Raw genomic sequence first — 13647 nt, 5'->3', positions numbered from 1 at the left:
TGACCCCATCCTCCTATAGCTCCTCCCACCAGCTTCCTCTGTGGGAAATACAGTGAATGTTTAATGCAATGTGTGATTTGACGTACAGAAGGGCCTCTTAAGAGGAACTACATCATATCACAACACATTGCAAATGCTTCATGGGAAATGTAGTGAATGCATAATGCAGTGTGTGCCTGTTAGTATTGAAGTGCCTATCGTTATGAAATACATGGCTAACCCCTGCTGTCCTCTCTGTGTTTTCTCCAGTGCCAGGTAACCTGGGCTGTTTCAAAGACAGTGGAGACCCTCCCACCCTGACAGGGAGCAGTGAGACCTCCAACAAACTCACCATCCAGAACTGCATCAGCTTCTGCCGCAAACAGAGATACAAGGTAAGAAAGTACAGAGATGGATGTGTCCCAAAAGTAATGCACTATAGGGACTATGATGCCTTTCAAGATTTGGTTCACCAACCTGTTTCATCTGCAGGAAGTCATCTTTGAGGGACGAATTGCTGTCTGTTCTAGACACTGTATTTCTATATTTATGACCATAACTATCCTCCCATTTCAAATTAATTCAGTGACACATCAGATGATGAAACATCGCCGGCAGCTGTGAATGTACAGGCTCGATGGCCTTCTATTGTCTTGGGTACTGACCATGGGTGTAAACAATGGCAGGTGTTTATGTTCGGTGTGAACACGTCCAGTTGGCCCTGCGTCAGACCCAGCCCTCAGACGCTGTCTGCACTGATGAGCAGTGACAGTCGGCCCCCTCTGTGTGTGTGCATGTGTCCCTCCAGTCCCGCTCCGCAGATGGCACTGACATTATGTGTCGGCAGCCTGAGACCATAACGTCTGTCCGTCCTCTGATTGTCATTGTCTCTAATACACATTTAAAACGCTGCATTGATGCTCTCTGACTTCACTATGACAAACAACCACATCCAACCATAAGTCAGTCAGGCAGTAAGTCGGTGGATACGTCCCAAATAGCACCCTATTCCCTATATAGTGCACTACTTTTGGCCAGGGCCCCGCAAGGAATAGGGTGCCATTTGGGACACAGCCAATGACTTGTGATTCAGTGATTCAGATGCCCCCTGCAAACAATTTTCTGCTCTGTCACCAGAGGACTTCACGTTTGTCTTCCTTTCTCAAGTACATTTTCTTTTTCATCTGATAAATATGTAACACATTCACGTCGGTTCGGTTAGCGGCGGAGGAGTCTAGTTACATAAATTCCAGCTTCATGAGAAAATGTTCAGAATGAAGGGAAGTGATGCGGTACCTTCATATGAATTCATTTATGGGAAGAAAATGACACAATGGTCTTCTTTTAATGAGAGACAATGGCGCTCTTAGTCAGTGTTCTGCCTGCACACTGAGTACGACTGGGTTGGATCTGAATTCTGAAAGGAAAGGTCAAGATGATTGAAGAGGTTTGACTGAGTGTGTCCCAAATGGCAGCCTAGTGTTCCCTTTATAGTGGACTACTTTGCCCTGGTCAAACGTAGTGCACTTTTAAGGGAAGAGGGTGCCATTTGGGAAGCATTCTGTGATTCTGTCTCTCATTCTAATACAGCCCAACGCAACATGGCTTTCGGTAATGTTTACTATGTTCTGACTAAGAGATGAAGGTTAAGTGGTCCGATGCTATTTCAGACTAGTTTATTTGAGCCCTACACTGAGGTCTTTGATGTGAGTTCGTACTCAACTAGTCACCCTCTAATTAATTACTGCTGACAGAGTGGGGATTCGTCCAACATTGCACCCTATTTCCTATGGAGTTGCACTACTTTTGACCAGGGCCCATAGGGCATATATATGTATATTAGGGAATAGGGTGCCATTTGGCACGCATGAAGGAGTGGTGACTGTTCTGTTTCTCCGAACGCACTGGACTCAACCCAACCATACCATATTATTATCATCAAACGCCTGATGGCTTTAGACACATAAATCACTTTATTTTAGGACAGAAAAACAGTCATTTTGGGGATTTTTATGGAATCATTCTGAAAGTATGCTTATTGACATACAATTTTATGATATAGTAGTATCTCTGATTAAGTTGTCTGACTCTACCATCCAGAGTTGGCTTAAGGAGGTTCAGCTCTCTCTAAATTCTGTTTCCTCTCAAGGTTTCTTTCTTTGCCTTCATCCAAAGGGTTTTATTCCTTAGTGCTGCACTACATTTTTTTTAAGTGAAGGTCTTACCCTCTTGTGAAGCTTTAGACAAGTGCTAAACAAATAAAGTTTGATTTGAGCTTAACATTTGATGATCATTGATTGATTTGCATGTCTCTCTCTGTTCTGTAGCTAGCTGGGATGGAGTCGGGTTACGCCTGTTTCTGTGGCAACGACCTGGACCAGCATCACCATGGCAAAGCACCCAGTATGGAGTGCAACCATGTGTGTTTTGGTGACCACACCCAGCCCTGTGGAGGAGATGGATGGGTCATCATCTTCGACAGTGAGTAGGAGATAATTTGCTCTGGGTCGTATTCATTAGTGCACATCGCTGCAAACGATAGACATTATTTCCTGTGTGCAAACAATACTAACTAGAGTTTCTTATTGGACATATTCAGGTAGTCCTTCACAGTTTTGGGCTGTTTTCTTCCATTTGGCTTTTAGTGAAAATTACCCTAGACTGGTCAGCCCTTTATAACATCTATGATGCTTCACCTAATATGTAAAAAGGGGAGTTTGCATTTTTTTTTTTTTACACATAAGCTCCACCACACTGGCGATGGTGAATAATCCACAATAAGCAATTGAATGGTTCTCTCAGAACCAACGTTGGAAAGAAGTGAAATAACCGAACAGAATATGAAAGGATTGCATCACTCTCACCAACTCACTTTTTTGGAAGAGTCATGTGAACATAATGTTCTATCTCTCCCTCTGTTGTCGTAAAATGATTTGCTGATTTTTGGCAAAACAATGCCTGCTTAAATCTCTTTCTAATAGGCTACACAAGCATATCGTTTATGGCAGACACACCTGCTAGATAATGAGACACAGATTTCACAGCTGTAGTCAACACAATTACAACGATGATGAAATACTCCTTGTTTAGTCCAGTCTCATCTTTCCTCTCTGTGTTGAAAACTCTTCATTCCACTCTCTCTCTATCATTGAAAGAGTCTGTTGTATGTAGTTTATATATGAAAAGGTCTCTGTGACAACTCTTGAGACATTGGAGTCAACGGGGTTAGTTATATAAGAGGGTGAAGTTGTATGAGAGACTTATAAACTTGCAAATGCAAACTTCAATAACTGAACTGTTATTCGTTGAATCATCTTTCTCTGTTTCTCTCCTCCAGCTCGTGTTGGGGCGTGCGGGGGTAACTACTCTGCTCCCTCTGGGGTGGTCTACTCCCCTGACTTCCCTGATAAGTACGAGGCAGGGAGGGTCTGCTACTGGACTGTCCAGGTATTGTGTCTCGTTTCTTAGGTTGCGTATCAAATGGCACCCTATCCACTTTAGAGTGCACTACTTTTGACCGGGGTCCAACTGTAATGTGTTATATTGGGGATAGGGTGTAATATAATGCACTATAATGCCTATTGCCTAAAGCATCTTTGGCTTTCAGAAAGTAGTAAGTATCATGTATTATTAAGTACTATGTGTTTTTTTCTATTTGCATTATTATTAGGTACCTGGAGCCTCCATGATCCTGTTCAACTTCACCTTCTTCGACATCTCGGACCAGACAGACATGGTGGAAATGCTGGATGGCTATACCACCCAGGTGTTAGCACGGTTCGACGGCCGCAACTCGCCCCAGGACCTGGTCAACGTCACTGGAGACTTTGTCATCCTCTACTTCTACTCAGACCACACCAACCAAGCACAGGGCTTCTCTGTCACATACCAAGGTGGGTTTGCAATGGGATATATACAGTATACACACACACACATATATACAGAGCGCACCAACCTAGCTGTCACATATCAAGTTAAGAGACCCGTAGACATGTCGTAGGTAAGGACTTCAGGAGGGGGTCAATTAGTATTGTCCCCAACCCTTGTTGCCAACATCACCCACACATACACTATATATTCAGAAGTATGTGGACACCCCTTCAAATTACTGGATTCGGCTATTTCAGCCACACCCGGTGCTGACAGGTGTATAAAATTCAGCACACAGCCATGCAATTTCCATAGACAAACATTGGCAGAAGAATGGCCTTACTGAAAAGCTCAGTGACTTTCAACGTGGGACCGTCATAAGATGCCACCTTTCCAACAAGTCAATTCGTTAAATTTCTGCCCTGCTAGAGCTGCCCCGGTGAACTGTAAGTGCTGTTCTTGTTAAGTGGAAACGTCTAGGAGCAACAACGGCTCAGCAACGAAGTGGTAGGCCACACAAGCTCACAGAACGGCACCGCAGAGTGCTGAAGTGTGTAAAAAGCGTCTGTCTTCGGTTGCAACCCTCAATACTGAGTTCCAAACTGCCTCTGGAAGCAACGTCAGCACAAGAACTGTTCATCAGGACCTTCATGAAATTGGTTTCCATGGCCAAGCAGCCACACCCAAGCCTAAGATCACCATGCGCAATGCCAAGTGTCGGCTTCAGTGGTGTAAAGCTCGCCGCCATTGAACTTTGGAGCAGTTGAAATGCATTCTCTGGAGTGATAAATCACGCTTCACCATCTGGCAGTTCAACGGACGAATCTCGGTTTGGCGGAGGCCAGGAGAACACTACCTGCCCCAATGCATAGTGCCAACTATAAAGTTTGGTGGAGGAGGAATAAATGGCCTGGGGCTGTTTTACATGGTTCAGGCTAGGCCCCTTAGTTCCAGTGAAGGGAAATTTTAATGCTACAGCATACAAAGTCATTCTAGACGACTCTGTGCCTCCAACTTTGTGGCAACAGTTTGAGGCAGGCCCTTTCCTGTTCCAGCATGACAATGCCCCCGTTTACAAAGTGAGGTCCATGCAGAAATGGTTTGTCGAGATCGGTGTGGAAGAACTTGACTGGCTTGCACAGAGCCCTGACCTCAAACCCATCGAACACTTTTGGGACGAATTGGAACGCCGACTGCGAGCCAGGCCTAATCAACCCAACATCTGTGCCCGACCTCACTAAAGCTCTTATAGCTAATTGGAAGCAAGTCCCCGCAGCAATGTTCCAACATCTCGTGGAAAGCCTTCCCAGAAGAGTGGAGGCTGTAATAGCAGCAAAGGGAGGTTTGTCACAACAATTGTACAAAAACCAAGCAAATTGTTATAGTAGATATGAGAGATACTGTAACAAGCTTTTCCGTCGCCCTCGGCTTGGCTTGAATTATTTCAGCCCCATGCAGTGATTTGACTGAACCACAAACTCATCTCTCTCCGGGAGCCATAATTTGCATGAACAGGTGCAGGCTGACATTCTGCTATCCTGGTTCCATGGCAGGGTTTTGCATAGCAACCAAGCCGGCTGGACACTGTTAAATCGACCAGACGAATGTGTTGTGGCTCTACTTAAAGCACACACACATAAACACAGACACACAGGCACATTCACACACACACACACACACCCATGCATGAGCCCAGCCACACCCTGAGGGTAAGAAAGGGAGACAGGCAGTGAAGTGCTGCCGGCGGTGGACCCTTTCTCTTATAATTTGCTAGCCAATGCCTCAAAGCCGCAGGTGATATTGGTGTTGCGTAAATTGAAATGTTTTGTTTTTCTAGGAACTCACCGTGAGACACACACTAATTCACAAGGTGCATGTCGTAGCATATTAAACATTGGCAGTGTGGGGGGATACTTTTCGGGATGGTAAAAATGTTCTGTGTTAACTTGAATGACTAACAAACAGATACAAAAAACATGTATGTAGAAAATATAAATAGCCGTCTTTGAAAACTAACAAATCAAATCAAATCAAATCAAATTTTATTTGTCACATACACATGGTTAGCAGATGTTAATGCGAGTGTAGCGAAATGCTTGTGCTTCTAGTTCCGACAATGCAGTAATAACCAACAAGTAATCTAACTAACAATTCCAAAACTACTGTCTTGTACACAGTGTGAGGGGATAAAGAATATGTACATAAGGATATATGAATGAGTGATGGTACAGAGCAGCATAGGCAGATACAGTAGATTGTATCGAGTACAGTATATACATATGAGATGAGTATGTAAACAAAGTGGCATAGTTAAAGTGGCTAGTGATACATGTATTACATAAGGATACAGTCGATGATATAGAGTACAGTATATACGTATGCCTATGAGATGAATAATGTAGGGTAAGTAACATTATATAAGGTAGCATTGTTTAAAGTGGCTAGTGATATATTTACATCATTTCCCATCAATTCCCATTATTAAAGTGGCTGGAGTTGAGTCAGTGTCAGTGTGTTGGCAGCAGCCACTCAATGTTAGTGGTGGCTGTTTAACAGTCTGATAGCCTTGAGATAGAAGCTGTTTTTCAGTCTCTCGGTCCCAGCTTTGATGCACCTGTACTGACCTCGCCTTCTGGATGATAGCGGGGTGAACAGGCAGTGGCTCGGGTGGTTGATGTCCTTGATGATCTTTATGGCCTTCCTGTGACATCGGGTGGTGTAGGTGTCCTGGAGGGCAGGTAGTTTGCCCCCGGTGATGCGTTGTGCAGACCTCACTACCCTCTGGAGAGCCTTACGGTTGAGGGCGGAGCAGTTGCCGTACCAGGCGGTGATACAGCCCGCCAGGATGCTCTCGATTGTGCATCTGTAGAAGTTTGTGAGTGCTTTTGGTGACAAGCCGAATTTCTTCACAACAATCACCAAATAAAAGCTGCACGGTCAGGTAGAATTTAAAATTCTAAACATTTCATGTCATTGGGCTCCCATTGATTTTGTTATAATGTTTGAGTCACTCAGATAGCATAAGAACATGGCATAAAATTGCAGGAAATTAGTAGAGCTGGGAATTGCCAGGGACCTCACGATACGATATTATCATGATAATTAGGTGCCGATACGACATGTATTGCGATTCTCATTATTCTATATGCATTGCGATTCGATACTGCGATTTTATTGCGATTTGATGATTCAAACATATTGCTCACTACATGTCTGCTGCGAAGAGACAAGAAAGCGCATGAGAAAATTTGTTTAGATCATTCAGGGAAATAAAAGTGCTGAAAACATTTTTGGCTCACTATTTATGTAAAAAGAAGATGGAGAACTATAGGATGTAAAGTTTTGGCACAGGTACAGCAGGCTAGCGCTAGAACATTTCCAAATCAATACTTCCAAGTCAAATATCAATATTATATTGAACAAAAACTAAATTGCTATATGTAACTGTATTGATTTTTTTCCCTTCTTTTTGTTTTTGGTCTTTGTTCTACTCACAAACCTCTGTTGGAAACAGGTCGGGTCGCGCGTCCGCCAAAAGGCCATTCTTTGCCTATCTCCCCTTCCAGAACAGCCTTGAGTTCAAATTTACACTTCACATTTCCATATCATAAAACTTATGTAATATACAGTGTCAATGTTTACTATGTTTGATGTACAGTAAAAAGATGACATGGCATCATACCCTGTGTTGTTCTGAACAGAATGAGCCTGTTTTGTTTATTGTGAAGGAAATTCACTGTGGAGCACGCACCTGAATGCACGCATTATTATTTTCTATGCGCACCAAAATGACCATCTGTTTCTCTGAATTTCCATGTGACCGGAGCTATCTGGAGGACCGTACTGGCACCTCCAAATGTTGAGGAACTGCGTAACGGCTCCTCTATAAAACAAAGTAGCCTATCACCAGCCAGGATCAATCAAAAAAAGATTGATCAAAGTGGAATGAAGGCGGGATCTGCATGGAATAGCAATGGAGAGTGGGCATTCAGATCCTGATTCCACTTTGTTCAGTGTATGTCTACCAGTAGACTGTTCCGAGTTTGAGAATGCGCAGATTGAGAATGGGGCCAGCCTGAATGTTCAGGATGCGCTGTTCCAAGTTGTCAAATGAGGGTTCTTACGGTCATGAAAATCCTGGAAAAGTTATGGAATTTTTATATTGTGTTTTCCTTTTTAAAAACATGTTGATTTTTAAGTTATTTATCATATCAGCCATGATCAGAATCAGGCCTACCCTCCAGCGTGTCTTTCTGTGTGTGCTGTGCATCATCTGTGTGTGTACCAGTGCAAGTGGCCGTTGCTCGAGGAGAGAGAGGGAGCCCAGCTAGCACACAACATTCTGAGAAGCATATGTTTCTTTAAGCTTGGTGAGAGCGTGGTTATCCTATGGTTAGTTTGCATACAACCTTCCCACAAAGTTCTGGGAATGGTGCAGATAAGTTGCTTAGCATTGGGACTTTCTCAGCACATTTAAGGAACTTGACAAAATAATGTTATTTCTTTGTATTTCATTACTTTAACAGAACGTTTCCTAAAAGTTCAAACATGGTTACATTTAATTACATTTTTGGTAATGTTCTAGGAATGTTCTTCAACTGGTTTGACATTGGGAATGTTCTGAAATAGTTCAGAGAACGTTAAGAAACAATGTTCTCCTCTGGGAATTTCAGTACTTCAGCATAACGTTTTCTGCAGGTTTCCTCATGGTTCTATTTGAAGTCATATTCTCAGAATATTAAGAAAATGTTCCATAAAAACCACAAGAAAACATTAGTAACGTTGAAAGAACGTTCTAATAAAGTTATTGAAAAACACATACATTCCGTTCTCAGCATCAACAAAACTCTCACTATCCACTATCTTGTTAAGTGTGTTCAGGTGTGTTGGCCAAGCCCACTATTTGGCCTCACATTATATTAATGAGTGCTTGTTTCCTTTGAAATGGGGTCAGTTTGAATAGACTAAAATGAACAGCTTTGTATGAGTTAAAAATTTAAAAAAATACATTGCTTGTTAGCTCCAACCTGGTGGACTAATCCCATGGATCAAAAACAGAAGATCATAGGTTTGAATCTCACTGACGGCTTGTCACAATAAAAAATACCTGTGTTTGCATGATAATGCTTAAGCAAATGAATTTCCAAAGGTTCCATCTGTGCTTGGAGTTCAAAACAGTTAACCTAAGCTAGCAGTCTTATTAAAACAACAAATATGGCGAAAAGTACAGTAAATCTAAAATCAACATTGTAATGTTTGGATTCAGTCTTCTGTCAGGTGAACTGTTGTGTCCTCAAATTTGGTCAAATAATTTTCCTATAATCTCCAGACGTTTCCATTTCAGTTGCTACCATGCTTCTGCATAAAAAATGTATTCTGTAAGAAACAATTCAATTTAGCCCTATCCATATAGGCCAATTCCTATAAGGTTAACAGATCACAGGAGTGTCACAATATTCTTTGCCAGCTCTTGTCTCTGTGTTAGGAAAAACTTCAACAAAAGGAACGTTTTATACGGCTAAGAATTAGCTTTGTCTCTTTTTCTCCTCGAGGTCTCTTTGTAGCTAGCATCCGGAACCTGCTGGCTACAGATACTTGGCTAGCTTAACTGCAAGGTTTCGCTAACCAGGCTAGTTCACTATCCTACCCTAGATGTTCTACCTGCAAGGGAAGAATTTCTAGTCTTTCTCTCGGTAGAGAGATACGCTTTGTCCGTCGCAAGTCTAACTTAGCGCTAGCTTCCTCCTGCTAACTAGCTAGTTCAGTACCCCACTTGGCGAACGATAGCTACGTTCACTTGGTTAAGAGGTTAGCTTTTCCCAGCTAACATTGTGCTAACTAGCCTAGCTGGCAGCCAACACACTGCTAGTTTGCTGTGTTTTTTATTTTGTTCTGGGATTAGCTTTCCCATCAGTGCTATGGAAGAAGCTAACCCTGCCTCAGGGGATCCGAGCACCAAGCTAGTTTGGCAGCATTGAGATTGCTCCCAGCGGATTCCCTTGGAGAGAGTGGGGGCATCTGACCTAGGGGAACGCCCCAGCAGCAGAAAAGTACAGTGGACAGTTACACTCTGTGTTCTGCGCTGGTACCTTCTTGGGTGGAGCACAGTGGACGTCAATGTGCCACTGGTGAGTGCCTCCCCATGTGCTGCTCGCTGAGAGAGTAGAAAACCAGCATGCATCCGCAGTCAAGTCTGGGACCCTATCCACTGTTACCAAGTGCTACAGACTGCAGTTCGCTATGAGACCTCTTGCCTTCAATGGCATTCTGGAATCAGATGCAACCGTGACTTGGCACGCATACTAAAGCAGGAAATCTCCTCTCTTCTATTCAAATTGAATATCAGAGCGATAGCAGAGGAAGAGAGACATTGAGCCTTCTACTCCTGGTACATTCTGGTTAACAAAAAGGGGAGAGATTTGCCCCATTCTGGACCTACAGGTCCTCTACAGTTATCTGAGGAATTTTGCGTTTCGTTTGCTCACACCGAACGTGCTGTCTCGTTCTATTCGTCCAGGCGACTGGGTCACATCAGTTGAACCGCGTACTTCCAGATAAGCATCCACACAAGGTTTCTAAGGATTGCCAAGGCAAAGCCTATGAATAACTTGTTCTCCCATTCGGGCTAGCGCTTCCCGGACATTCACCAAGTGTGTGGAGGCGCTCACAAGTCCGTCAGAAACGAGGAGCTGAGGGTATCCGCCTACATAGATGATAACCTGCTCTGCTCCCCTTTCCGGGAGCAAGCGGGGCGAGATGTTACCTCCTTGCTAACCCACCTTTCCTGGCTCGGGTTTCCAAATCAATCAGATAAAAGCTGTTTTGTACTGACACAGAGAATATAGAATCAGTATCATCCAACGCTGTTGGAAGGCTGCATCGCCTCATTCCGACAGTGCCTATCCCTATTAAACAGGAGGCACTCGGCCATGTTCTGAATACGCCTCCGGTTACTGGAGTTAATAGACTCCACTATCTCAGTGGTCCCACATGGCCTACTGAGGATGAGAAGTTTCAAACGCTGGGTTTTATCCCTATGTCTGTGCACTCAACATCAGAGTGACTCACATCTTTCTGGAAATGGAGGGGCCCCTCGATCTTCACATTCAGCACCACTCTGAAAGTGGAGGAAGGTGATGACGACAGACGCATCACTCATGGGTTGGGGCAAAGTTAATGAGGGCCAGGCAGTTAACTGAGTGTGGACCACACAACTCTGTCTTGCCCATATCAATTACCTCGAATTTCTGACAGTGTTCCTCTTTTGAAACACTTTCTGCCCTTCCTTCGGTATTGTCACGGCCTTGTCAGGACAGACAATATGACAGTGTCGGCCTACATCAACAATCAGGGATCATCATCATCAACAATCATTTTAAGGCACATGTTCCTTAAAATGCCATATGGCATAGCCAGATCAGGGCCTAACATAAGGAAAACTCAAAGTATGCTATTCTGTTCTTCTGAAATAGACTACATTTTCTTCATATCATGTTTCTTTATTGTGATGGTAAGCTATGTTACATGGATTTATTAGACTTTTCTTAAATGTAGATGTTCCAAATGCCTGCATCAGTGGCGTGTCAGCGATGTGTGGAAGCCAGGAGATGCTAAAGGTGTTTATGTTAATTCATGGTCAATTACTATGAGACCGGAAGTTATTTGCTTGACAATCACCGGCTGACAAAATGTCATGACTACCACAGCCATAGTTGGTACACCCTTGGCCAAAGGCGCACCGCTCTCTGCATTTCCCCCTATGCGCCTCACATTCCCCACTCTAGCCATCGTCCCTCATCCTGGTAGCACCCACATGGCCGGGCAAGCTCTGTTTAACAGAGATTATTCTCTTGCTTTATGACGAGCCCTGGCAACTCCCATTATGCACGGATCTCCTGACCCAGGCAAACTGGCCCTATGGGTCTGGCCCGTGAGGTTAAATCTGGACAAGACTAGTCTGCCTCTCAGAGCCATTGAGACAATCCAGAGCCCCTTCTACATGCTCACTTTACAGAAATAAGTGGTGCATCTTTGAGAAGTGGTGTGACCAAAAACAAATAATTCCTTACCAATGTTTTGTCTCAGAGGTTTTATACTTCATGCAAGGCCTTCTGGCTTTCTCCGCGGTTAAGTTCTACTTAACCGCTTTCTCAGTTTGTCAAATAGGCCTTAATAACAGCGAAGTGGACAAGCACCCTCTCTAGTGCCGTTTCAAGAAGGGGTGCGCCGCTTATGTCTGTATCCAAGCCTGTAGCCCCGCCTTGGGATCTTTCTACTGTGCTTGAGGCTTTGAGATGCTGGAGAATGTAGGGATGAAGTATCTCTGTCTCAAGCCCTCTTTATTCGTAGCCCTTGCTTCCTCAAAGCGAGTGAGTGAACGACATTAACTGTCAGTTCAACATTCCTGCCTACTATTTGTCCCGGGTTTTACCAAGGTAACCTTATTGCATAACCCCACCTTTATGCCAAAAGGTCAGCGACAGTTACAATTGTCTCACCTTGAAGCTGATGGCTTTCCACCTACCGCCTTTCTCTTCTGCAGAGGAAGAGCGTCTCCACCGTTTGTGTCCAGTGCGTGCTATACTCATGTATTAGGATAGAACGAGAGCTTTACGCAAGAGCGACCAGCTCTTTGTGTCTTGTACACCCCCCTTCTTTCGTCAATGGCTGTCACATTGGATAGTGGATGCTATTATACTAGCTATAATAGCACGGGTTTACAGTCTCTGGAGGGCATGAGGGCTCATTCCACCAGAGGTACAGTATGGCTACCTCTTGGGCTCTGTTCAAAGGCTTCTCCTTGCAGGAGATCTGTAACGCGGCATGTCGGGCATCCCCTCATGAGGTTCTACCGACTGGAAGTCACGGCACCTTCTCTGGTGCATACTGTTCTCAGTATTGGGGTCTCTGAGGGGTAGTCTGGAAACTAGTGTTCGGAGAGCGTGCCTACGTTATGGGAGTTTCATACATCTCATATGTGAGACGTCTAAACAAATAATTGAAAGAGAACTCCGTTATTTGAGTTTTCTGCAAACAGGCACGTTCCCACATGAGTCGACTCACTCATAATATTAGAGAGCCGGGGTTATGTAAATAACCTTGAGATGTTTTGTTTGTCACTGGTATCGTATATCTTTATATATCATTCATACATCATTCTCCCCATCCTTAACATCATTGTATACACAGAGTGCACCACCTCCTAGGGATCCCAATCTGAACCCAGTCTTATATTACACACTCATCATAATGGAATGGAAGTATTTATGTATAAATAGCAGTTCTCTGTTTAGACCAAACTCTTGTAAACACCCCACTATTGTTTCAGTTCCATTTCCTTAAGGCATCAGCACTCAGCACAACTCTCTCTGAATTAGTTAGTATTGTTGACATTAAAGCGAAGAGCTTACAGGGCTGGGAGGCACGCACACAATCACAGACATACACACATACACACACACACACACAATCACAGACACACACAGACACAGACTGTCCTAACCTTTTCTCATTTTGTTCAACTAAAAACAATATTCTCAGGTCAGAGTCTGACCCCCAGACTTGCAGCCAATTCCCTTCTGGTCATGTCTCAATTCTGACTTCTCCTGTTTCAGACTGCACATCAGAAACAGAAGTTGTTGAAATGAATATACAATATTATGAGACATGTTATAAGAAAAGGTCAGATAAGTAAATTGTTTTTTTTTCCCGCTGAGCTGGGAGGAGAAACGGATGGGGAAAGAGAGAAAGAGAGATTCTCTCTTGAGGTTAAGCTGGATGTTAGTTCATCCATACAGT

The 13647-nt window shown here is 43.7% G+C and overlaps 1 protein-coding gene across 1 annotated transcript in view; it reads left to right on the top strand.

The window, feature by feature from the left end:
* LOC139411205 (kremen protein 1-like) overlaps positions 1-13647 on the top strand; it is a 111369-nt gene that overhangs the window by 88875 nt on the left and 8847 nt on the right. Inside the window, exons 4-7 of the mRNA XM_071157141.1 lie at positions 250-374; positions 2307-2460; positions 3317-3426; positions 3650-3872. Coding sequence (XP_071013242.1) covers positions 250-374; positions 2307-2460; positions 3317-3426; positions 3650-3872 — 612 coding nt within the window. The remainder of the gene's footprint in view (positions 1-249; positions 375-2306; positions 2461-3316; positions 3427-3649; positions 3873-13647) is intronic.

The sequence above is a fragment of the Oncorhynchus clarkii genome, chromosome 6, assembly GCF_045791955.1.
Source record: "Oncorhynchus clarkii lewisi isolate Uvic-CL-2024 chromosome 6, UVic_Ocla_1.0, whole genome shotgun sequence".
In the NCBI taxonomy this organism is placed as follows: Eukaryota; Metazoa; Chordata; class Actinopteri; order Salmoniformes; family Salmonidae; genus Oncorhynchus; species Oncorhynchus clarkii.
The sequence above is the reverse complement of the archived record's forward strand: the minus strand, read 5'-3'. Positions and strand labels throughout refer to the sequence as shown.